Source organism: Heteronotia binoei, chromosome 1 (assembly GCF_032191835.1).
Source record: "Heteronotia binoei isolate CCM8104 ecotype False Entrance Well chromosome 1, APGP_CSIRO_Hbin_v1, whole genome shotgun sequence".
Taxonomy (NCBI): domain Eukaryota; kingdom Metazoa; phylum Chordata; class Lepidosauria; order Squamata; family Gekkonidae; genus Heteronotia; species Heteronotia binoei.
In genome coordinates, this window is record NC_083223.1 from 32,544,361 (window position 1) to 32,570,606 (window position 26,246).

Sequence of the window (26,246 nt, forward strand, 5' to 3'; positions counted from 1 at the left end):
GATCCGTATGACATTCTGCACTGGGCATTACTCGGGTGTGTAAGACATCTTGAAGGTCTCTCTGGTGCACCAGAATGTAGTCGATAAGGTGCCAGTGCTTGGACCGTGGGTGCATCCAGGTTGTCTTCAGACTGTTCTTCTGCTGAAAGATAGTGTTGGTGATGGTGAGCTGGTGCTCCATGCAGAATTCTAGCAGGAGGCGCCCATTGTCATTGCAGTTGCCAATGCCGTGTTTGCCAAGTACTCCTTTCCAGGCTTCCGAGTCTTTACCTACTCTGGCATTGAAGTCGCCAAGGATGATCACCTTGTCCTCTGTAGGGGTCTTCCGTACGAGGTTGTGTAGATCAGCATAGAACTTGTTCTTTTCTGCAGGATCTGCTTGAAGGGTTGGGGCATACACACTGAAGAGTGTTGCATGCTGCTTGTTTTGAAGTGGGAGGCGCATGGACATGATGCGATCTGAGTGACCTGTTGGCAGGTTTTCGAGTTTGGAGGCAATGGAGTTCCTGACCATGAAGCCAACGCCAGAAAGGCGGCTCTCAGCCTTTGACTTACCTGACCAGTAGAGGGTATAGCCAGCACCGTGTTCTTGAAGACTACCTTCCTCAGGGAAACGGACCTCACTGAGAGCTGCTATGTCGATATTCAACCTGAGAAGTTCGTGGGCAACTAGAGCAGAGCGTCGTTCAGGGCGACCACTGTCTACTGTGTCAAGCATGGTTCTGATGTTCCAACACGCAAGCTTTAGTCTTTGCACACTTTGTGAGGCAGGTGCATGCCTTTTCTTTGTTGTTATTTTTTGACCGCAAGTAAGGATGCCCGTTGACCGCGGCTAGCCAACTGGGGTGGAGGAGACGAGCTTTGTTTAGGCCACCTTTTCTAGGCCCCTCTCCATGTGGAGCAAGCAGTGCTGTCCCTAGATAAGGCTGCTTGGTCGTTCAGGGTGCTGCCGAAAAATGCTTTCGTCTCCGGGTTAGCATCAGGCGACCAATACCCTGAACCGCCTACATGCAGGATCGGGACTGCGGCTTCCAGTGGCACCTTCCACCTGCCGTTTCGCCCCTTGCCCATCGCTGCAGGACTTGATGCGTTGTGGGTTGTGTATGTGGATATGCCCTTCAGGCCTGCGCAGAGGAATTTTTTAGGTGAAGCGCAGTGTGCGCGGTACTGGCTCCACCCTTTCACCTGGGGGTCATCTGCCATGGCCCAGTAAGCCGGGACGCCGGCAGCGAGTCCTCCAGGTGGTAGGTGTTACATTAACGAGCTCTATCTGCCCGGGTTTGATGTTAGAGTTTTCCTTCTCTTAGGCTGGCAAGGTTGGTGGGCCCAGCCTGCCCATCCGGTTATACCGCCGGACAATTCGGTTGCACCATGACGTAGCAAACTCTGTGAAAAACGGGGGGGACCAGCGAGAAGGTGTTGCTACGGATGCAGTAATGCAGGAGAGGCCATTGCAGTGACCATCTGCCAGGCATAGCCAGACAGTGACCACGCGGCATTCACTACACCGGGAGAGGAGAGGCTATGTATTGCGCATACACTTTCCCTGGGGGGGTAGGATACCCAGAGGGAGCCCACCCCCTCACCCCCCCCCCCAAACTAGACTAAAAACAATGAAAAGACCATGCAATTTTCAATAAACAAATATATAAGTATTTTGCAGTGTAGAATAGTCAAACATGGACTGTAAAACTTCATCTATATTGTTTTATTCTATGCTGCAGTATATATATATATATATGCTGAGAACTGCATGGTCTTTTCATGGTTTTTTGTCTAGGATATTAGCAATAGCAGCAGCATGTTGCAGAATCAACAGGGGCCTTACTTTATACTCCCCTCCCTGCTGCCCTGCAGGTATCTAAAGTGATGCTGCTGAAACCCCTCGGCTAGGGACTGCAACTAGCATAGCACAAGTTTAGACAACCATGACTGGGAAAGTACTGTTCCATATCAAGGATGGTTGTAAGACAGCAAGTCAACATTTTAAAAATATTATTTCCATTTGTAGTAACCTTTTTCCTAGTGAGACTTGGAGCCGCATTTCAAAAGCTTCATTTATACGGTAATATAAAAACTTTTTCTCATAAAGGTTTGATTTCAGTAGTCAAACCAATTTCGTATATTGATAGAATATATTTGTATGCAGTGCTCCTACCTGATACATTCCATTTAATTCAGCCAAGTCTGTGCCTCCCAAGTTGTTATAAAAGGAGACATCGCTAAAATTTGCTATTTCTGCAGTTTTGCTCTAACCATTCGATCTCATCAGTGGTAAATGTTGCCTGTCCTTCCCTGAACTTCTGAAACACTACTTAAACGTCTGATTTGGTAAAGCTGCAACCTAAGCAATTACTGGCCTGACTTCCTTACCAGATGCAAATGCAAACAGAAACTAGCAGTTAGAAGGAGCCAACCTGACTAATTTCAAAAGTTGCTGGCTTTATAACATGCAGCATGTTGGTTAACAGATTTTTTTTTAAGTCTGTAGTGCCTGTCTATAGCAAAGTAATAATTTGTAAAGGATGTGTGTTCACATGTGTAAACTTGCTGGCATCAGAAGAACCAGAATGAATCGTGTCCTCTTGAGTGGTAGTGTATGATGCGCATGATGCTTTGCCATGCTGCAAATCCTGTGTGGAGGGAAGCTGAGGCAAAATCAGATACATCTTAAATGAGGAATAGTCCAAGTATTACAGCCCACACCACTACTGGCCTGGTGCTGATGCAGTTTAATCTGCATGCAAAAGTCATGGCAGGATTCCAGATAGGGTTGCCAACTGGCTGGAGGGGAGGGGAACCCTTGTCCCTTGAGTGTGTGTTAAATGCCATCAAGTTGCTCTTGACTTATGGTGACCCAATGAATCCATGGCCTCCTAAACATCCTATTCTTAACAGCTCTGCTCAGGCCCTGCAAACTGAGGGCTGTGGCTTTCTTTATAGACCCCATCCCGCCCCGCCCCCCACCATGATTGGTCTTCCTCTTTTCCTGCTGCCTTCAACTTTTCCTGTTCTTCAGTAGAAGTTTGATGTATGAGAAGGGGCAGCCTTCATGCATGGAAGTAAATAAATTAGGCCATTATTAAATGGACAGGATATTTTTTTTCCCTCCAGGCAGTTGACAACTCTCAGGGGCAGGGAAGGAGGCAGGGAGGGAGGGATGCTAGAGACTGAAAGGGGAAGAATGTCAGGCAATGGAATCTCAAGGCAGTATTCATTGAAACAATATATACTTTATTGGAAACTCATAGCTGGATACAGAAGTTGAGATTAATGCCTGGAATCAGGCAGTTACTATTCTTAAAGAATCTACATCAAAGACTTTCTAAACAAAGTCCCCATTCCCATAACATCAAGGGGGTGAAGGTGGAAACTTTCACACAAGGGCTTCAGCTTATCGTCTTGCCCTGGGAAGATGCCTGGCGGCCGTGTTATCTGCCAACGGTTGCATTCTTTTGTTCTTTGGTAACATCAACAAAGTTTACACATCACTCGCTGTTCCTTTTGATATGCACATTAACTACAGCATAATAAAGAGCTTGGGATTGGTACAAAGAGTTCATATGGTTAGTATTCTATATTTGTAATATATTAGAGTTAAAGAACCTGACATACTGCCCCCCTAAGCTCGTGCTCGGGGTTTGTCTGGGTGCAGTAGGTAAAACTTTTTCAGAAGTAAGAGAGCGCATAGGTCTGGTGATTTGACCCATTCGTCACAACTGGGAGGGAAGTACTTCCAATGGATCAAGTAGTATAACACCCCTCGTTTTATCTTGGCATCTAATATTTCTTGCACCTCATGATGACTCTGACCCTTCATTTTAATAGGTGTGGGTGTCGTGGGGTGAGGATGCCATAACGTAAGCCCAGGATCTTTTTTCAAGAGGCTGCAATGGAAAATGGGGTGAATTTTACTAAACATTTTTGGTAGGTCCAGTTCTACAGTCACTGAATTTATTACTCGTTTGATCTTGAATGGACCCAAGTATTTGTATGCTAATTTTCTGGAGGTTTGTGGCAATGGCAAGTTCTTGGTTGACAGAAACACTGTATCTCCCACTTTGAAATCCCATTCAAGGGAATGTTTTTTATCAAAATGTGTTTTATAGTCCCGTTTGGCAGCTTCCAGGTTTTCCTGGATTACTCTCCACAACTTTAGCCAGAGATTCCCACCATTGCTGACCAGAGGTAGGTGGCGCTGTTCCCTCGGGAGCCGGTAGTAAGGGGAATGGCTTTCCCTTGTAGCCATTCACAATTTGAAACGGCAAGGTTCTGTTGGAGCTGTGTATGCTGTTATTGTACCCGTACTCTGCAAAGGGGAGCAGCTCCACCCAATTAGATTGTTGGTAGTTCACATCACACCGTAGGTATTGCTCGAGAAGCCCGTTCACACGTTCTGTCTGTCTGTCCGTTTGGGGATGGTAGGCGGAACTTAGTCCTTGTTCTATGCCCACCATTTTACAAAACTCCCACCAGAAGTTGGCAATGAACTGCGGGCCGCGGTCACTAATGACCTTATCGGGGAATAAGTGTAATTTAACAACGTTCTGGAAAAACAAGCGGGCCAGCTTCTTGGCGGTAGGGAGTTGCTTGCAAGGAATGAAGTGTGCCTGTTTGGAAAAAGTGTCCACCACCACTAGGATCACTGTGCGTCCCTGAGAGGCTGGTAATTCAACTATAAAGTCCATAGATACTACTGACCATGGCCGCTTGGCGGTGGGTGTGGGGTCGAGTAGACCGGGAGGTTTTCCTCCTCTCTTTTTGGCCATGATACACACAGGGCAGGAGGCTACAAATTCTGAGATATCTTTTTTCATTTGGGGCAACCAGAATTGTCTGTTTACTAAGTGCAGCGTTTTTACGTAGCTGAAATGTCCCGCCAGTTTACTGTTATGGTAGTGCTGCAGTACTTCCTGGCGGAGGGTTTTCGGGACATAGAGTTTCCCTTCATGGTACCAAAACCCTCCTTCCCCCTTCACTAGTCCTTCAGGGCGTTCCTCCCCCTCTTGTTCCATTTCGGTGATCAGCTTACTGCCCCCCCCCCATGGTTCTGGGTTCCTGGTCTTTTTCCCTGACCAGGTGGTCACTCCCCCCGCTACTGCTGATGGGGGGATGAGGGAGTCTATGGTTTCCTCTCTTTGGCTTTCGTGCTGAGGCAGCCGGGAGAGAGCGTCCGCTAAAAAGTTCTTAGAGCCTGGTATGTGTTTTAGAGTAAAATCAAACTCGGCAAAGAACCCTGCCCACCGAATTTGCTTGGCGGTTAATTTTCGGCGCCCAGTTAGCACCTCTAAGTTTTTGTGATCTGTCCATATTTCAAACGGCACTCGCACTCCCTCTAGCCAGGAGCGCCATGTTTTCAACACGAATGTTACTGCAAACGCTTCCTTGTCCCACACCGACCAATTGCGCTGTTCGTTAGAAAACTTTTTGGATATATAAGCGCATGGTTTTAATCTGCCTTCCGCATCTTTCTGCATCAATATTGCTCCGACAGCTACATCGGAGGCATCACATTGCACCACGAAGGGTTTCAGCTCGTTTGGGTGCACCAGGATGGGCTCACTAGTGAACAATTGTTTTAGCTTGTCCAACGCCTGTTGGCATTTGGGAGACCATGCCAGCTTAGTCCCTGGTCTTTTCGCCTCGGGGCCCTTTCCTTTAGTTTTCAGTAGATCAGTTAGTGGTAGCATTACTTTAGCAAAACCTTCTATGAATCCCCTGTAAAAGTTTGCGAACCCAAGGAAAGATTGGAGTTGTTTACGTGTCCTTGGGGGTTCCCAATCTAGCACTGCTTGTATTTTGACCGGGTCCATGGCTAGTCCCTTCCCCGAGACTCTAAATCCCAAGTAGTCGAGTTCCTCCTGATGAAACTCGCATTTCGACAGCTTCGCATAGAGTTTGTGCTCTAGCAGGGTGTTGAGTACTTTCCTCACCAACTTTATGTGGAAGGGTAGATCTTTGGAATAGATAATGATGTCATCCAGGTACACCACCACCCCTTTGTACAGGTATTCCCTTAGTACTTCGTTGATAAAGTTCATAAACACCCCGGGGGCGCCTTGCAACCCAAACGGCATCACTAAGTATTCGAATTGTCCCAGGGGTGTATTAAACGCCATTTTCCATTCATCTCCCTCTTTAATTCTGACCCGGAAATATGCATCTCTCAGGTCTAACTTGGTAAATATGGATCCCTCCGACACCGTGCTTAATAAGTCCTTAATAAGGGGGGTGGGATATGCATTCGACATGGAGATGGCATTTATCCCACGAAAATCTGTACAAAGTCTAAGCCCCCCGTCCTTCTTCTTTCTGAACAGTACTGGGGCCGCGTGGGGTGCCGTGGCTGGTCTAATGAACCCCCGCTTTAAGTTTTTGTCCAGGAACTTCCTCAATTCCTCTTTTTCCGCCCATCCCATTGAGTAGAGCTTTGCTTTGGGTAGTTCTTGGCCCGGGATTTGTTCTATGAAACAGTCTGTGTTTCTATGTGGGGGAAGTTGGTCCGCCTCCTCCTCACTAAATGCTCTACGTAAGTCCTGGTACTCCTTGGGGATGGACCGCACCTCCTCTATGGTTAAACACAACCTCTCGTTCTTGCGGGGAGGTGAGGGGCCCCATTCTAATGACCAGTGGTGGTGGGTACATTTCTTGCTGTCAAAGTCTATGGTCTGCTCCGCCCATTGGATGTTTGGTTGGTGTCTTGCTAGCCAACCCACCCCGACCACCACATCGAAGGAGGAGGAGGGTGCGATTACGAACACTTCCATGTCCCAGTGTTCCTTAATCCCCATGGGGAAAAAATGTTTTTTTTCTACACATGGCTCCCCTTTCATTACTGTCCCGTCCATTTGTTCGAATTGGAGCGGGTGGGGTAGGGGGGTCCATGCCAATCCTAACGCTTCAACTAACCTCGGGGTGATAATTTCCCTAGTGCACCCTGAGTCGATTAGCGCCCGGGTGTGCATAAATCTTTTGGAATTAGGGTTTAATAAAGTCAAGGGGACCAAAAACAGTTCTCCGGATATTCTCACCCGCAGTGGTGCCAGTGCGGCATCAACCTGCCTTCTGGCACCACTCAGGGCAGGTCGTCCCCATTTCCTGCCAGCTCCAATTCTTCCTCCGACTCGTTCCCCCTGGTAATAGTGCGGTGTTGCCCCGACTGGGCTCTTTCGGTTTTCCCTGTGTTTTCTTTGATTTGGGTGCTGTTGTCTTTGGGGCAAAGGGGGGGGCTTGAGGTTTTTCGGGGCATTCCCCTACCAAGTGCCCGGGGTCCCCCCATCTGTAACACTTGTGGGTGGAAGGCCCCTTGGTAGTGCCACTGGGTGGTGTTGATTTTTTAGACTCAGTATTTGCCCCCAACTGAGCCTCACATCCCCCTTTGCTCCCCTCTTGCTGCTGTTGCCGAGCCATTCGCTCCATGTTGGTCTCGACTTCTCCCGCCAGCTGCATCCACCCCACCAAGGTGGTTGGACGGGCCTGGTGGAGTGCCCTGTCCAGGAGGTTAGCCCTAAGACCACTCTGATAGGCTTCAATTTTCATCATCTCATTCCAGCCTCTCACCCTCGCACAGTGGGTCTGGAATTCTGCCATATACTCCCTCACCGACTTATTCCCTTGCTTCAGCTCTTTCAGTGAGGTGAGGGCACGGGTCTCTCGGAGTGGATCCTCGTATTGGCGTAGCATTGCTTGCAAGAATCCATGCACGCTTCCCAACTCCCGGAATAAACTCTGGGCCCCGGGTCTCATACAGGCTCATGTACCATCTCCTGGCCGCTCCCGTCAGTTTCGACCCCAGGTAGTCCACCCGGCTCGCTTCATCAGGGAAAGTGTTCCCCCAGTAGTGCATGTAGCTGGTGGCTTGGATGGTGAAGTACTCCACTTCCTCTGGGTCTGCATCATACTTTAGATCCAGTTCCCTGGCCTTCCCCAGTTCCCGGGGCGCTGGGCCCCCCAGAGGAGAAGGGGCGGGCAGCGCAGGTACCGGTAGTGCCGGACCTGCCAGAGGTTGACGAATGGGTGGGTCCGGTCCCTAGGGTTGCCATCACTCTATCTCCCACAGGGTCTGTAGGCGGTCGATTTGTCGCACCACTTCCCTGGCTATTGCTTCAGTGTTGCTTTGGATCTCCCTGCGGAGGTCCTTAGCCAACCCTTTCATCTGGGTTTTCACCTTCCCCAGGATTCTCTCTTCCAACCGGGCGTTCTCACCCTCTTCCTCGGGGCCTTCGCCGCCCTCCTCCTCCTCCGAATCAGGCAAGCTTACGCGGGAGGCATCGATCTCTTCCCCTGCCGTCCCCGTCGCTGGTTGGGTGAGGAGGGTCTCATGGCAGGCCGGGGCGGCATCCATCAGGGCCGTGGAGGTTCTCGGCTTCCACTGCTTGGGGCTGATGAATAGTGTCTGGATGTAGGAGGGGGACTCGAGTCCCGCAGCACGCTTTGGTCCAAGGATGTGCCACGGGAGAGTTTTCGGTTCCCCTGGAGGTTCTTCGTTCCCCGGAACTTTTTCAGCCATTCGACTTCAAAGTGGCCGGTTCAGATAAACCCCGTCTTTCAGGGATTAGTCTCAAAATGTCAGGCGATGGAATCTCAAGGCAGTATTCATTGAAACAATGTATACTTTATTGGAAACTCATAGCTGGATACAGAAGTTGAGATTAATGCCTGGAATCAGGCAGTTACTATTCTTAAAGAATCTACATCAAAGACTTTCTAAACAAAGTTCCCATTCCCATAACCTCAAGGGGGTGAAGGTGGAAACTTTCACACAAGGGCTTCAGCTTATCGTCTTGCCCTGAGAAGATGCCTGGCGGCCGTGTTATCTACCAACGGTTGCATTCTTTTGTTCTTTGGTAACATCAACAAAGTTTACACATCACTCGCTGTTCCTTTTGATATGCACATTAACTACAGCATAATAAAGAGCTTGGGATTGGTACAAAGAGTCCATATGGTTAGTATTCTATATTTGTAATATATTAGAGTTACAGAGCCTGACAAAGAATAGCATTGTATTATAGCATTGGAAAAAGTCCAGAAAACGGCAACTAGAATGATTAAAGGGTTGGAAAACTTTCCCTATGAAAAAAGGTTAAAACGCTTGGGGCTCTTTAGCTTGTTGTTGGAAGCCGCCCTGAGCCACTCCTGGGAAGGGCGGGATACAAATCCCGAATAAATAAAAATAAATAAATAAAATAGCTTGGAGAAACGTCAACTGCGGGGTGACATGATAGAGGTTTACAAGATTATACATGGGATGGAGAAAGTAGAGAAAGAAGTACTTTTCTCCCTTTCTCACAAATTGCTGAGCAGTCAAGTTACAATGGATAGAAGGAAGTACTTCTTCACCCAAAGGGTGATTAACATGTGGAATTCATTGCCACAGGAGGTGGTGGTGGCTACAAGCATAGACAGCTTCAAGAGGGGGTTAGATAAAAATATGGAGCAGAGGTCCATCAGTGGCTATTAGCCACAGTGTGTGTGTGTGTGTGTAAATATACATTTTTTTTTGGCCACTGTGTGACACAGAGTGTTGGACTGGATGGGCCATTAGCCTGATCCAACATGGCTTCTCTTATGTTCTTAAGAAGAAACACTTTGTGCCGTGAGTGGAACTCCACTGCCAGTAGGTAGGATTTAATTTTTTTTTTAAATTACAAATACAACAAATCAAATGCTATTAATTTATGGATTATCACACTGACTCTTACATCCAATACCTAATGTCCTGATATCAAGTTTTTCTCAAATATAATATTATAATGCAGGCTTGTTAAATTTCTGATGTTTTGGGTGATTCTTATAGCAAAGTTTGCCATTTATCCTTGTTTTCTGTATCAGAAGAACCACCTACCTACGTTAAGAAGGATGTTGACAAGCTGGAATGTGTCCAGAAGAGGGCAACAAAGATGGTGAGGGGTCTGGAGAGGAAAGCAGAAGCAAGCAGAAGCAACAGGGAGCTTAACTTTCAGTCCTGGACTCCGAAAGTGCCCAGTTGTTTCTGCTTGCTGAGGGGTCAGAGAATTCTTCCGGTCCCTAAGCAAGCAGAAGCAACTGTGTATGATGACGGCAGAATGGAGAAGGATGCAGCCGAGGCACTGGAGGTTGGTTAGGGGCCCCAAGTCAGGGAGCCCTGCCTAGCAGTCAGGGGGCTGTGCCCCCACAGGCCCCCTCGTAGCTACGGGCCTGGACCCACTGTTACAATCTTTTTGAAACTTGGGAGGTGTTTTGAGAAGGGGAACCAGATGCTATGCTGAAAATTTGGTCCCTCTACCTCAAAAAACAGCTCCCTAGCACCCCAGATACCCATGGATCAATTCTCCATTATATCATATGGGAATTGGTCTCCATCAGGCAGGGGTGGCCAACGGTAACTCTCCAGCTGTTTTTTTTGCCTGCAGCTCCCATTAGCTCCAGCCCCATTGGCCATGGTGGCTGGGGCTGATGGGAGTTGTAGGCAAAAAACATCTGGAGAGCTACCGTCGGCCACCCCTGCCATAAGGTATAATGGAGTGCCCAGCAGACATTTCCCTCCCTCCCCCACTTTCTGATGACCCTGAACTGAGAGATTCCCTGCCCCCAATTGGAAATTTGCAAAAAATACAAATCCAAGTAGTACAAACACACTCTATTATGATAAATAATTGACACTTTAAAGATACAGTAATATACAAATTCTATCAAAAAGTCCCAGTGCACAAAATATTCTATTCAGTCCAAATTCTTGTACTTGTAATCTTCAATAATTGTAGAAATAATTCATAAGAGACTGGTTTCAGCCACGCCTTCCTCAGTCACGATTCTCATGCAATGAATTGCATTTAACTCCTCCAATTTTGAGTACGATCATTCGTTAGTTGGGACCCAGTCTGGCCTCCTTCCAGGTTTACAAGCTGGACAAGAGGGATGTAACCTGGAAGGAGGCGTAGCCCAGAAACAAAGCCAGACTGTGTCCCAACTAACAAATTATCGTACACAAAATTGGAGGAGTTAAATGCAATTCATTGCATAAGAATTGTGACTGAGGAAGGTGTGGCCGAAGCTGGTCTCTTATTATGAATTATTTCTTCTCCGTGAATTATTTCTACAATTATTGAAGGCTACAAGTACAAGAATTTGGACTGAATAGAATATTTTGTGCACTTGGACTTTTTGATGGAATTTGTATGTTACTGTAAAGTGTCAATTATTTATCATAATAGGGTGTGTTTGTGCCACTCGGATTATGTATTTTTTGTCACATTCTTACCAGATATCCTCTGTACTTCCCAACTGGGGATTGGCAACTTCAAGTATTTGAAGGATTGCCTCACCAGAAGGGCAAACCAAAACCAATGGCTGAAATTAAGAGAGTTTTCAACTAAACATTAGGAAGAACTTCCTGAGTGTTAGAGCGATTCCTCAATGGAACAGGCTTCCTTGGGAAATGGTGGGCTCTTCTCCTTTGGAGGTTTTTAAGCAGAGGCTATATAGCTGTCTGACACTAAAGCTGATTCTGTAAATTTAGACATATCATGAGAGGGAGGGCAGGAAGAGATCAGCCAGTGCTCTGCTCTTGCGGCCCTTTTTAATAGCTGCCCTGAGCCCATCCGCAGGAAAGGGCAAAATAAAAGTTAACAAAAATAAATTTAAAAAAATATGGCCAAGGTAATGCCGATTGCCTCTTTGGGGGTCAGAAATGATATGAAGATTTGTGTGGGGGAGGGCTAAAAACTAGCCATTAGAAAGATATGTAAAAGATATGAAAACAAGTCACAGTTAATATATCTAATAGTGAGCCTAAATAAAACATTCAAAAATTCTAAGTCAATTCACTCATGTTGGAGACCCCAAAATTTCCTGTTTATTTTAAACTTCAATTCCTGCCCCCTCTCTGCTAGGTTTGGCAGCTCTGGCTTGAGAAACACCTGGAGATTTGGGGCATGGAGCCTTGGGACCCTCCTTCCAGGGGAGGAGGTGGGGAGGGAGCACTTCAGTGGCGTATAATGCCAAAGCCCACCTTCCAGAGCAGCTATTTTCAGTTCCCAGGTTCCCCCTGGTCCCTGGCAGGGGATGTAGGGTAGGGTTGCCAAATCCAGGTTGGGAAACACTTGGAGATGCAAGGATGGAGCCTGGGGAGGACAATGCTATGGAGTCCACACTCCAAGGCATCTATTTGCTCCAGGGGAACTGATGTCTTTCATCTGGAGATGAGCTGTAATTCCGGGGGGGATCCCCTGGTCCCACTTGAAGGCTGGATTCCCCAAGGGGAACTGCTGTCTGTAACCTGGATACTAATTGTTGTTCTGGGAGATCTCCAGCAACCATCTGGAGACGGGCAATCCTACCCCCAGCCCCACATTCAGGAAGATTTCTTTTTAAAAAAACAAAACAAAACCCTGCAGCATTAAAGATGCTCTTGTACCAATACAGCTTCCAAAATGGAGGTCTCTTCTCAGTATGAATTGGCAGGTTGATAAAGGAGCTTCATTATATACCATTGCAAAAGAAAGCCATCTGCCTGAGATCTGATCATTCCTGGGCACAGGCAGCATAGAAAACTCGTGTTCACTCATTCTTGAGGTTCATTCAATGAAGCTTCTGGGTCAAATAGATTCTCAATGCATGAGCATTTCTGGAAAATGGAACCATTAGGGGAATTTTTACCTGTGGTTCACTTGTGTATTTGCTTTGCTAATCTTTGTTCAGAAAACCACAAGGCATTTTAGGCGTGTGCTAGAGCGTCCAAACATTTCTGGCTCCCACCCCCCCATCTTGTGCAAGAGTAATTCTTGCATTTTTAGCTTTCCTCTCCCAATAAAAAATGTTATCAAGCACCCTGCAGAAAAACTGCCATCAGGCAGCGAAGTGCAAACCAAACCTGAAGACAGCAACTTGGCAACCACAGATAAGTGTTCTTGTCTTTGGTCTATTCCCTTGTCAGAAGCACAGCTGTGCTGGCTGAAAAAACAGCCAGAGAAACTATAGACAGACAGTCATAGTCAGCAAAAACCCTCTTTGCTAATATTCTAGGCCTGCATCTGTTTGCAGAGTACTTGAGCCTGAGGTTTGGCTGAGGTCTTCAGCCCACAAGTTGGGACCCACCAGTGCATCCACGAGGGTTGCCAGCAGGCCAGGAGGCAAAACAGCCTGCGTGTTGTAGTGGTTAAGAGCGGCAGACTCTAATCTGGAGAACCGGGTTTGATTCCCCACTCCTCCACATGAAGCCTCTTGGGTGACCCTGGGCCATCACAGCTTTCAAAGCACTCTCAGCCCCATCTACCTCACAAAGTGACTGTTGTAGGGAGAGGAAGGGAAAGTGATTGTAAGACAGAGCTTTGAGACTCTTTAGGATAGAGAAAAGTGGGATATAAAGCCAACTCTTCATCCTATGATGATCCCTTTGATACAGGTTTAATGTACAGAAATAGACTGCTGAAATTCTTCATGGCATGGAGCTGAGTAACATCACCTGATAACTGCTTGCAGATAAAAATAGAAGGGGACAGCCAGCGGGACCAATTTAAAAGCTGGCAACCTGATGGACCACGGACTTCCTTCTGCCAAGTTGAGAGCCCCTAAAGAGTTCTGTGTGCTGCTTTTTAGAAGGACCTGATGCGTAGAAAGCAGGGTGCCATATCTCCTCCCTCTGCCTGCTTGCTGAGAGGAGCAACAGGACAGCAAGGTAAGGCAAGTAATGAAGAAGATTCTTTCATAGTTATGGCCCTTGGCTTGTCACTGTAGCACACTCTCTGATGCTTGGCTTGCATTGTTCCCCTAGCCATAACTCTACTGCTTTGCTCCCCAGCCTTGGCCTTGGCACAGGCAACATCATAACCCTGTCTCCTGTGCTTCCTGTCACCTGACACTGATATCATGAAACGTTGTCATTTCCTTGCAGTCCTATAGACGTCTGGGGCCTGGGATGTTTGTACTGCCCTGCATGTTGCTGCCATGCATGTTGTTAATACGAAGCTCCGGATTAGCATCAACAACATTCTCAAGTGTTTAGGTAGGTTTAGTTTGTACTGCCATGCCATGCAGTACAAACTGATCAAATTCCAGAGGTTTGAGCATTTGTGTTATCACTTAATGTTTAGTTTACTACAGATGTCACTGAAGTTTATTCTCTGTACTATGCAGCATTTGCACTTGGTTCCATGTTCAATGCTGGATTTGATTTATTTTTGAATTCTCTAGAAGTTCTTAGCATCTCATAGAAACCAGCATTTTAAAATAAGGATGCATGAGTACTTATAGGATTTAGAATGTACTTAAATTCTAAAATGTAAAGTGGCAGGATGACTGGTTAAAGGAAACTGAGCTCTGCGTGGGGTGGCAGGTGGATTTGAGTGTCAGAGGGACACATACAGATGATGTTTTTCCTTTTTTGTATCCATAGCCCATACTTTTCTTTTGCATACCCCTCCTCCTCCTCCCAGAGAATCATCACAACCATCCCTATCTCCAACGTATCTGCTTGATCCAAACACTCTACAGTTGTAAACACTTCTTGGGCTCTCACTCTTACTGAGTCACATTGTGTAGTTGATACGAAGCATTGGCTTAACACCAACAACATTCTCCAGTGTTTAGGGAGGCTTAGTTTGAACCTTCTTTGTCTGGCCCATCATTCTGCCCTTGTGAGTGGGGGATCCTAGGCCACTGGAACATTTGCAGATCAAGCCCAAAGACAAGATGAAGCTGTATCTTTCTTGGGGTGAATTCTAAAAGGCAACTTTTAGAAGCTAAACTCAACAACCTCCAAGGATGAGGACAGCTTAAAATACACACAACACACACACAAAGATATTTGACATTTTTGTTGAATAAGGAAATCTGTCTATTCACCTTCAGTTTTACTACCACCTCAGAACTGTGCCCATTTCTTATTAAGTACTGTTCAGAACTGATATAGAATAGCACATTTTGTGTAAAACTGGATGTTGGGGGAAAACTTGTCACTTCTTATCCTCAAATTACTGACAGAAAAATACTTATTTAAAGGAAAGGTACTTAACATAGTGGGGGGTGGGCTCCCTCTGGGTGTCCTGCCCCCCCAGGGAAAGTGCATGCGCAATACATCGCCTCTCCTTTCCCAGTGTAGTGAACGCTGCGTGGTCACTGTCTGGCTATGTCTGGCAGATGGTCACTGCAGTGGCCTCTCCTACATTACTGCATCCGTGGCAACACCTTCTCGCTGGTCCCCCCCCCCATTTTCACAGAGTTTGCCACGTCATGGTGTGACCGAATGTCCGGTGGTAAAACCTCGCCAGCCAAGAGAAGGAAAACTCTATCATCAAGCCAGGGCAGACAGAGCTCGTTAATGTAACATCTACCACCTGGAGGACTCGCTGCCGGCGTCCCGGCTTACTGGGCCATGGCAGATGACCCCATGGCGAAAGGGTGGAGCCAGTACTGCGCACATTGCGCTTCACCTAAAAATTCCTCTGCGCAGGCCTGATACTGCATAAAAGAGTGTGGAGCAACAAGCATCTGAAAAAAGGCACAAAGATCAATGTTTACAAAGCGGTTGTGATGACAACCCTCATCTACGGCTCCGAATTGTGGGTTTTATACCGTCAACACCTGCGACTCCTTGAGCGCTTTCATCAGCGCTGCCTTCGCACCATCCTCAACATCCACTGGAGTGACTTTGTGACCAACACTGAAGTCCTCAAGCGGGCGGAGGTTACAAGCATCGAGGCATTGCTGTTGAAGACGCAGCTGTGCTGGGCAGGGCATATCTCCAGGATGGAAAACCACCACGTTCGCAAGATTGCCCTGTATGGCGAACTTTCCACCGGCCATCGAAATAGAGGGGCACCAAAGAAGAGGTACAAGGACTCCTTGAAGAAATCCCTTGGTACCTGTTGCATTAACCATCACCAGTGGTCTGTCCTAGCCTCAGATCGCAAAGCATGGAGGCACACCATCCACCAGGCTGTCTCTTCCTTTGAGAACGCACGCATAGCTGGTCTTGAGGACAAAAGGAGATTGAGGAAGAATCGTACTGCTACAGCACCAACCCCAAATCAGACTTTTCCCTGCAGCAGACGTGGACTAATGCACCCTTCTTAAATCTTCGTTCGCGAAGTCAAGCCGAGAGAGACTTAACATAGTACAGGATTAATCTTACCCAGCACTGAAACCAGGTTTTGAGGCAAAGCCCCAGGGGAGACATGGTCCAAATTAAGGCCTGGATCCAGAGTAAACATTTGTCCTTATAGAAAACATTATTTGGCAAATATCTGTATAAAAGACAACACCGAGTGCTGCCAATATGTTCTGTAGTCTGCATTTCCTGTTTTTTCTCTCCTCTAGGGGACTTGCTAGCGTGTCGTGCTGATAGCAAGCAATCACTTTTAAGATCTTTTGGGAGGTTGGAGATACCTGCCACAGCTATGCAGAGATGGAACTAACAGATTATGTTGAGATAGCTCAATGAATGGAATTTGCTTACGCTCTGCATTTGAGAGATCACTACAGTCACAGTTATGGGGGTTTTTAATGGCATCACAGCAGTTCAACTGTGCTCCGATGCATCAAATTATATACATTTTAACGTGAGTTTTTGATATATGTATTTCAAGCACATAAACAAATTATACAAACCTCCTAGTTCAAACTATTACTGTTCTAATGGGAACAATTGAATGCGGAAACTAGGTTTGCCCTTCATAACTTGCCTAAAGCAAGTAGCAACTGACTCTCATGTGAGCTCTTGAGTGCAGCTCAGCAACAAAGCAGCCTGTGCAGGTGAAACTGCCTTATGGTCTGATCAGCCCATCAGTCTATCAAACTCAATATTGTCTAACCAATATTTGAGGATGCAGCCCCAAGAATCGCAGGCGGGGGGCAGATGCACAGCAGCCCCTGCCAGCTTATTACTGACACTGCTTGATAGGCTGCCATCTGGCAGTAGGGGGCATCACCACCCAACAGCTGGTTGCCTGCCTCTTTCTGTCCTCTCCAAATGCAGGAGACCTGTGAGGTGCCCCCCCCTTCCACTGTACATGACAGCTGCCCTGCTTGTCCAGTGGGTAAGATTGCCCCCTGCCAGAGTCTCACCTACTACCTGAGGAATAAACCCTGGGAACCTCTGTATACGAGCCATGTGTTGTATCACTGACTGACAGCTCCTTCTCTCTGTTCATTATGGGAGCATGCATGGTGTTTGTGTTGAATATGCTGACCCTTCTCCTAGCAGTGGCAAGCCAGTTGCCCTCAACTATGAGGCTGAAAGCAGTACTGATTTTCCTAAACTTCACAGTCTTCAGAAGCAGAGAATTACCAGAGTCCTTGCCAAATTTTATGAGACAGATGAAATTTTGTTTGAATTCAGATGCCATCTCTTTGACTATGCCTAGAAAGGTAATAAATGGGGACAGGAAATGTAGCTGCATCTATATTATCCCCCCACCCCCAATTTATTAGTTCATATTTATATGAAGCTGGTATGTGAGATCTTCCAGCTCTCCTTCTCATTGTCTTCAGGCCAAGGAGCAGGATGTTTGGATGTGACCTCATTTTTTGGCAAGCAAGGTTAACTCAATGTGGGTATAAGAGCCAAAGTGGGATCAAAATAAAGCAGGCATGCCAATAGTGGCACACCAGCCCATTTTATTTGGCGTCCCAGGTCAGATCTCTGCCCAAGTAACACAGACACTGGCAGCAGCACTGCTAGGGCCAGTAGTATGGGAGAAGTCAACGGACATGCCTTATAACCAGTATTGCCCCCCAGACCTGCAGTCACTGGGCAGTCCAAAAACAAATCCAGGAGATGCTGGCAATGTTGATTGGACTTGGCTTGCCCGTCTGGCCAAATACAAGCCCACCCCCATTTTATTTGCCAGCAGACCAACATCTTCACAGGTAGGCATTGTTGGTTTTTTGGCAGGTAGGCAAAAAACTTCTGATATGTTACTGCAAAGTCACAGGAATCAAAGGGAGGGCAGCTTGTAAGAATTACACAACTGTTTTAACATGTTTTACCAAACCCCAAAAGTCAGGTTCACAATCTGAATATGTTTGACCTTATTTATGAAGAAGAACTGCAGATTTATACCCCGCCCTTCTCTCTGAATCAGAGACTCAGAGCGGCTTACAATCTCCTATATTTTCTCCCCGCACAACAGACACCCTGTGAGGTGGGTGGGGCTGAGAGGGCTTTCACAGCAGCTGCCCTTTCAAGGACAACCTCTGCAATAGCTATGGCTGACCCAAGCCCATTCCAGCAGGTGCAAGTGGAGGAGTGGGGAATCAAACCCGGTTCTCCCAGATAAGAGTCCACGCAGTTAACCATTACACCAAACTGGTAATTCACTTCCATGTGAATTACACTGAGAAGCTGAAAAGAAAAATAAACTGGATCTCACTCTGGTAGAAAAATGTCATGGAAGTGTAAGCTTTGGCAGATAATGAATGAAAATTGGTAAGAATACAGATTTTTTTCTTCACCTCCGAATGTATTTAAATAATGAACAAGAAAGACTGAACAATATGATATAACACAGTAAGCGGAGGGAGCGAGACAACAGAAAATTTCACGCAGTTTGTCTAAAATAGAATTACAAAACCTTATCAATGTTGGTAAGGATTAATGACATACCACCTTCTCTGAATGTGAGAGGCTTTTAAAACTATTTCCATATAGTCATCTCTTTTTCCAGACTGGACTATATAACTATCCAATATGTACCAACAAAAGTCCATTGTTTTCTTTTTGCACTGAAGAGTTTTCACTTTGCTAGCTTCTCTCTTTCAAGAAGCACTTCCTTCTCATGTGCTTCAATTTCCTTAAGCAACTCTTCTTTTTCTTTAAAGTAACTGCGGAACCAATCAATATATTCTACCTTTTCTTTAACACTCATGTATGGATTTTTAGAAAGTCCACAGGTGACGAGCTCCATGAAATGGCGTACTGGTCCTTCCTTAGGAAAATCTGCCAAGTGTTTTTCCAGAAACAGATGTTCATAAAATTCAGTGTCATCTTCGATACCTAACCAAGGCAACCACAATAATGATTAAATCATTGTAAAACTGACTGAAAAGAACAAACAGAATATATGTTCAAAACATGCTATAGCCTACTATTGGGAAGGCTTGGAGGCTCTTTTGAAGGGGGCATATCAATAAATGTATTTTGAAAACTGAAAAAAAGGTTAGTTTTTGCAACATGAACACGTTTACTTTTAAGTTACCTAATTCTAGAAGACATTTTCAAAGGACACCAGGGACTTGGGAATGTTCAGTCTGGAGAAGAAGAGGTTGGAGGGGGGGACATGATTGATCTTTTTAGGTATTTGAAGGGCTGTCAGGGGAGGGCACAGTCTGAAAAGTTTAGTGTCTAAATTGTCAGCACTGTTAATAATATTATTACTGTCTCCTGTAGAAACATTATTTTTTAAAAAGGTGCTTTGACCACTATATTTTTGAGTAATATATTACTGAGTAAATGTGTGTTTCCACATCCAAAGGCCATTCTGTGAAGTATCCTACATGACTAGAATTTAACCCATTTTGGACTGGTCCCTTGGAGACCAACACAATTGTTTTTTGGGGGGGAGGGATACGAGCCTTTAAGAGTCAAAGCTCCCTTCGTATTTGACAATGTTTTTGGTCTCTAAGGATTCAAATTTAGCTAATTTATTCTATCAGTTTGTTATGGATTCTTGACTTAGACCTGCAAGACACTTTGCTAAACTGTGTGAAAGACAGTTCAAAAACTAAGAATTTAACAATCCACTAACTGAGATCATTCTTTGCGAAAAGGTTTGGAAGCGTAACTGTTCCATATTCAAGTTCATTCACTTAGAACAAACTTGGCATTATCTCCTTTTAAAAAGAGGTTTAAGAGAATCACCTCCAAATGTCCTCCTCCTGTCCTGGGTCCAGATCAGATTCTGTGGAGGCCAGGACTTCTGCCTGTAAACCCGCTTCCCCCTCCCAGTGGAGCCCCTCCAAGCCCTGCTCCTGGGGGCACTCTCTCCCTCAGCAACAGGATCTTCACAGAATCATAGAGCTGGAAGGGATCTCCGGGATCATCTAGTACAACCCCCTGCACAATGTAGGAAATTCACAAATGCCTTTCCCCCAGTGAATCCTGTTGCATGCCCAGATGGCAAAAAACCTCCGGGATCAGGCCCATAGTCACAGGTGGGCTTGAGGGGGCATTGCCCCCTGACTTCCAGGCAGGGTCCTTCAACTCTGTGGTGCAGCCTGCCTTTTTCCTTTCTACCATGGCTGAGCCAGCAAAGCAGCAGGCAAGGAGGAGGGAGGCGGAGGAGTGTGAGGTAGAGGAAGCCACGTGGAATGGTCAGGGGAGGGAAGGAACAAATGAGCTACTGGCTGCAAAGTGCCAGAGTGGGGATGAGGGTGGTGGAAGGTGCAGTCCCTTCTTCACGCCAAAGTTTTAGGGTTGGCTACCTTGACACAGCCGCACTCAGAGCCTCCAGATTTGGCCCATCCCCGGTGGATGGGAAAGGGTGCCCCCTGACTTTTCAGAAAGCCCTCCAGCTTTTAAAATCCTGGCTATGGCCCTGTCCAGGATCACTGGCCAAACTGGCTTGGAGGAAAACTGCTTCCTTTTTGAGGGTGGGGGACATTTGAGGGCTGCCAAGGGAAAGTGAGGTGGGAAAATCACACTGGATATGCAGAAGTCCTTGCACACACATAACTTCTAGTCTGGATCCAAGCTTCTATGTCTTCTCCCACACCAGTCACTTGTGAAAGCTAGAGATTTTTTTTTTTAATGATCCTGTCATCCACTAGGCAGATGAACTTTCTAAATCTTGGTACCTGTCAGTAGCAAGACAATTCTACCACCTGTTTTGTCCCTCTGCCTACCCTGAAGTTTCTCCAGCACAACACCCTCACCAAAACAGCCAGGTACATGGCAGTTAGGACTGAACATCCCCAAGAGATGGTCAGAATCCTTGTCTACCTGCTAGAACTTTGGCCTGTTTAGAGAATCCTGAAAGGCACACGGAATGTGTGCAGCCACAAAAAGGCAGTGGTGGGTGGGTGGAATTTCTGGCTCAGTGGGATTCTAGGCTCCTGTCTAAGGCAAATCACTGCCAACACTGTTGTGTCTGCTATACAACTCCTGCTTACTCAAATTTTGCTTCACGGTGACCTCCTGTGCTCCCGTCTGTATCAGTTTGCGGCCCTGCTTGTGACTAATAACTGATTCACATACGTATGCTGCTTGATGACTCATCCTTAAGCACATGAACTGCGGCAAGATCTATAGTGGCAGAGGTGCTCAAGGAAGCAAAGTCCAGGGCTTGCTGATAGCAGAGGCAGGCCTGAGTGTTACCAGCACTCACTTGCTTCCTGCGGTTTCTACGCTCTGATACAATGGCTCTAAACCTTGCCTGCCTGGACATGCCCTGGTGAGGCAGCTTCAGCTCCAGCCTCAGATTTGCCTGCTGCTCTTGGACTTCTCAGCTGAGTCACAGCATGACAATACAGCTTATGAGGGATAGGGGGGGAGGATGGGTAGAGTAAAGAATGACTCCTGATGATGATGGGTATCTTAAGATACTTTCTCTGTTCATCAAAGAAATGGCCTTAAATGTCAATGAGAACTTGCCTCCCTCTAGAGTGACTGTTGGTGCTGCTAAGGATTGGCAGGTACCGTATCTTGGACTTCCCCAGAAAACCCCCAGCACCACCTGCACAAGGGAGTAGAAAGCAAAGCTGGACCCATAAAGACTTTTCAGGACACAAACCAGCTTCGTTATCAAGTGGAAACTCCCACAGCTTTCCTTCTTTCGTCCACTCTATCATCTCCTCAAAACCGTTCCGAGGGGGTCTTTGACCAACCGCAGCAATTTCCTTGGCAAGCTCCACGTCCCAAATGTTCGGTTTCGTCACTATATCCAAAAACATAAATATCAGCAAGTCACAGTTACCGGGGAAAAAAGGGCTGTTGACCAAAGCTGACAAAATATATGAACAGAAACAAATTCAAAATTCAGAAACAGAGTTGGCATGGTGTGGTGTTTAGAATGTCACACTAGGATATGAGACACTCAGCTTCAAAGCCTCATTCTGTTATGGCTGTTGGCTGGGTGACCTCAGGCCAATCATAACGCTCAGCCTGTCCTGCCTCACAGGATCGTTGCAAGGATAAAATGGAGGAGAGAACAGTGGGAGCTGCCCGCAGTCCCCAGTTAAGGGGGGAATGTGAACAAAGTAAATAATTAATAAATGTGTTGTGCTGTTAAAAGAAAATCCCATGCAGTGTCATATGGATCATGGGAACAAATTTACTCCCCAGCTCAAAAAGTTAAAAATAGGGAACTGTTTTTTCAGTGCATCATTTTTCTCTCCTTCATAACCTCCATGTTTGGCTGCCATTTCGCATCCTGAAGACTGGAATGATTAAGAGGAATCCCAGTTGTACCCTCTAATATTTCTAGTATGAACTGAAATATCAACGGTCACCTCAAGACTAGACTACTGTAATGCCCTCTACATGGGGCTGCCCATGTACCGAACTCGGAAACTCCAGCTAGTGCAGAACGCGGCAGCCAGACTACTAGTGGGTCTACCTAGGTGGGAGCATGTGCGGCCTAGGCTGCGCGAGCTGCACTGGCTGCCAATTGTATACCGAGTCCGTTACAAGGTGCTGGTTATTACCTTTAAAGCCCTATATGGCCTAGGACCTGCCTACCTTAGGGACTGTCTCTCTCCATATGTTCCCCAGAGAGCACTGAGATCTAGTTCACAAAATCTACTGAAAATCCCCGGGCCAAAGGAAGCCAAACTGAAAGTAACAAGGGAGCAGGCCTTCTCGATAACAGCACCCCAATGGTGGAACCAGCTGCCAGAGGAGGTGCAGGCCCTGCAAGACCTTAATCAGTTCCATAGGGCTTGCAAAACCACCCTTTTCCAGCTGGCATATTAAGATGGAACCATTGCATCAGTAAGCTATGTTTACATGTATATCAAGAATGTAGCACCATTAATTTATACTGTAATTTAAATTTTAAATTTTAATCTAATCGCTGGTTTAAGAAATTTATTTTAATGGTTATGTTGTATTTATTGTTACATCATGGTGTGACCCACCATGTCCTGTAAGCCGCCCTGAGCCTGCTTCGGCGGGGAGGGCAGGGTATAAATAAAAATTTATTATTATTGTTATATCAATATTGTTGACTACAAAGAGCACAACAGGACTGAAACACATAGTCAAGTAGTTATGTTGGATAGACTGCGCTCCAGGATCTAGCTCCCTTGTATAAAAATCACACACCCCACAATTAAACAGCACAGAAAAGTTGACTAAGTAACTAGTAGGCCTTAATTACAAACTTTAGATCTGAACAACTATAGAGAAAAAATAAACTGGCTCTTTAAAAGAATATGTTTCTAAAAAGAAAGCTGAAACAACATGGGCAATTGTGTTTTAGATGTCTGTGGTGGATTGGAAATGTGGAAAACCATTTAGCTGTGATTGTATGGTGACAATGTCTGAAATATGTCTGCAGTGTAAGCTGCAGATTCCGCCCACCCCCCTCAAAAGTCTATCAGAAAGGGCTCCAAGGCAGATGCAGGAGAGAGGCCTGCAAGGAAGCTATCCCGAACTCAAAGCACAAAACCCACAATTTTTGCTCTATGACCCTAGGCATTAGGATCCTGTACTTGAAACTCAGGATCCAAAAACTGCTCCTCAGTTCAAATGGCAAGCAGTAAGATTCCCACAGTGAGAGGGCTGCCTCTCTGAAATGTGTCAAGCATTTAAAGAAGAAGCACTACCATCACGCCAAAGGACAGACCGGATCTCAGCTGAAATGGGGCAACCTGTTTGAGACCAAAAAGAGCAGCAATCATGAACAGCTGACTCCAGAAAATGGAGGCCAAGCCAAGGAGCAGATGCTATGGCACTCAAATGGGTTCTCAATCAATCTGAAGAATGAAAGATGGGTCTACTAGACAACTCTCACTTTGTCATCTATGGGGCTGGTGATCCGACATTTTCATGGAATCCGATGCAGATTCTGTCAACTTCTATTAATTGTGCGCAAATTCTATTATTAAAATCCACAGCTGCCTAGTTTACTACACAAAAACATAAGTGGCCTTCACAAGTTTGGTAATATGTAGACAGGCAAACAATCACACATACACACACCCATTAGTCCTGTTCCACTGAGCAGCTTGATTTTTCCTTCAAGAAATTGACTTCCTTGCTCCTTCTCCAGCTCACAGGGAACTTCCACAGGATAGTGGTTGGTACGTCAGATAATCTACTTGGCTGGCAGTTAACTGCTTGTTTACTAACCTGTTTCGAGGGCTCCCTCTGGTGCAGGAGGTACAGGGAAAATATTAAGTCTTTTCCCTGAAAACAGTGCCCTCCTACATTTAAGAAAAAAGAGAGAAATTTTACATCACTTAGGAGCACAGTATTAGCGTGTCCTGCACAAAGGATCTATTTAGGATGCTGCATGTACTGTGTGTAAGGCAAGAAGGCAGAAACTAATATCCATGTGTATATCTGCATGTGACAGCAAAATGCACTCTTAGTCATCTCTGTTCTTTTTTCTCCATGAAAAGCAGCTGTAAAGATGGAATAGAAACAAGTGAGGTAGCTGAAAAAATTAACAGTTGTTGGGAATGGGATTCAGTATCTTGTAAACGGCTTAGCCCTTATCCATGTCTAGAAATAAGAGACTAAATAATGTGAACTAAAAACAAAAATGCAACTCTTCTCGACTTGAATGCTTTACAGAATTCAGTTATTCTGATAGAGGGAGGCATGTACCCAGATAAGTAGGTATGGGGTTGAAGCCAAAAGTTGTTCTCTGCCAATGGCAGGTGGGGTGTGTGTGGAGAGATTTGCAATGATTGCCTTTTCTATTGTAGACCTCCATTCATCCACCCAGCCCATTTTTTCTGGGGATTTCTTGTCCCCCAGGAGCCTCACTTTGGAGGTCTGCAGAAGAAAGGGGAATCAGGACAATATATTTAGCATTTTTGGAACAAATGACAGGGCTCCAGAGAACGTCACATCCGTTGTGTCAGGAGCTCCATTTACCGGTATGTAGCACAGATCCAGATATCACACTGACTTTGTTTTTGTTGATGCTTCACACCACCAAGTGTAACTACAGAAAATTCCTCTTACATCCTGCTGTTATTTGTTCTTTCCAGCCTTCTAGCAGTCAGCAGATGGAAATTAAGATAGGACAGATTTTGGACAATGAGTTGTGGATCCATTCCTCCTGAGGTCTCTCACCCCACTGGCCAATTCAAGAGAGCTTTTCCACTGGATGAAGAGCCTCTTGTGTGGATAGGAAGTCCCCTTGGGCTGGGAAAAAGTGCCAACTCTAGCTGAATGGATTTGTGGGATCCAACCTAATGTGTCTTTATTCTCAACTATGGGGATTCTTTTTTCGAAATAGGCAAGATCTCAGAACAAATTTTATTTACAGTTCTGGGTGAGTAGGTAAATATAAGCAGATCTTTTAAAATTCGAAATTTTGCTCTGGCAATATGGACAATTTTAGCATAGGGTAACTGCCATTATATAAATCTTTCTAATATGTAACTTATGTTTCTTCTGTATCCTAAAGTTTTGTTACGTCTCTTCCATATTCTAATTCTTAAGTGTAAGGATGTGTTGCTGGTGACCAACTTTTAATTCATGCCACATGCCATAGGATTCCCTATTACTATGTATGGGTGGGAATATTGGACAATAAAGAAAGCTTACAGGAAGAAGGTTGATTCAATTGAAAGATGATTTTGGAGGAGAGTTTTACATACACTGTGGACATGTGAGTTCTAGACCAAATCAAGCCTGACCTCTCTCTAGAAGCTAAGATGACTAAACTGAAGCTTGGGTTACATTATGAGAAGACAGAGTCATTGGAAAAGACAATAATGCTAGGGAAAGTTTAAGGAAGCAGGAAAAGAGAAAGACCCAAGATGAGATGAATTGACTCAGTGAAGGAAGCCACAGCCATCAAGTTTGCAAGACTTCAGCACGGCTGTTAACAGTAGGCTGTTTTGGAGGACACTAATTCATTGAGAGTCTCCATAAGTCAGAAGCAACTTGATGTCACTTAACATACACACAATACACAAAGTTGCACTGGGGACATCATTTAGGACTAAGGTGACATGTTCACTACTATCTTATTTCTACATTTGTTCATATCTTTAACCTCTAGTCTATGCCAGCTCCAAGCTGGACTTGACACCACAACCACAAATATTGTTGTTCTATGTGCCTGGATCCACAGGAGTTTTTTGACATA

General features: G+C 45.7%; 1 protein-coding gene across 2 annotated transcripts in view; it reads right to left on the reverse strand.

The window, feature by feature from the left end:
* Nucleotides 1–18,710: 18,710 nt before the first annotated feature.
* The window catches only part of MRPS31 (mitochondrial ribosomal protein S31), a 30,034-nt gene continuing 22,498 nt past the window's right edge, over nucleotides 18,711–26,246 (reverse strand). For both annotated transcript variants that reach the window (XM_060233158.1, XM_060233150.1), the window contains exons 5-7: nucleotides 24,269–24,342; nucleotides 21,708–21,851; nucleotides 18,711–18,973 (exon numbers count right to left, since the gene is read on the reverse strand). In XM_060233158.1, the coding sequence (XP_060089141.1) occupies nucleotides 18,714–18,973; nucleotides 21,708–21,851; nucleotides 24,269–24,342 (478 nt within the window). In that variant the 3' untranslated portion in view covers nucleotides 18,711–18,713. The remainder of the gene's footprint in view (nucleotides 18,974–21,707; nucleotides 21,852–24,268; nucleotides 24,343–26,246) is intronic.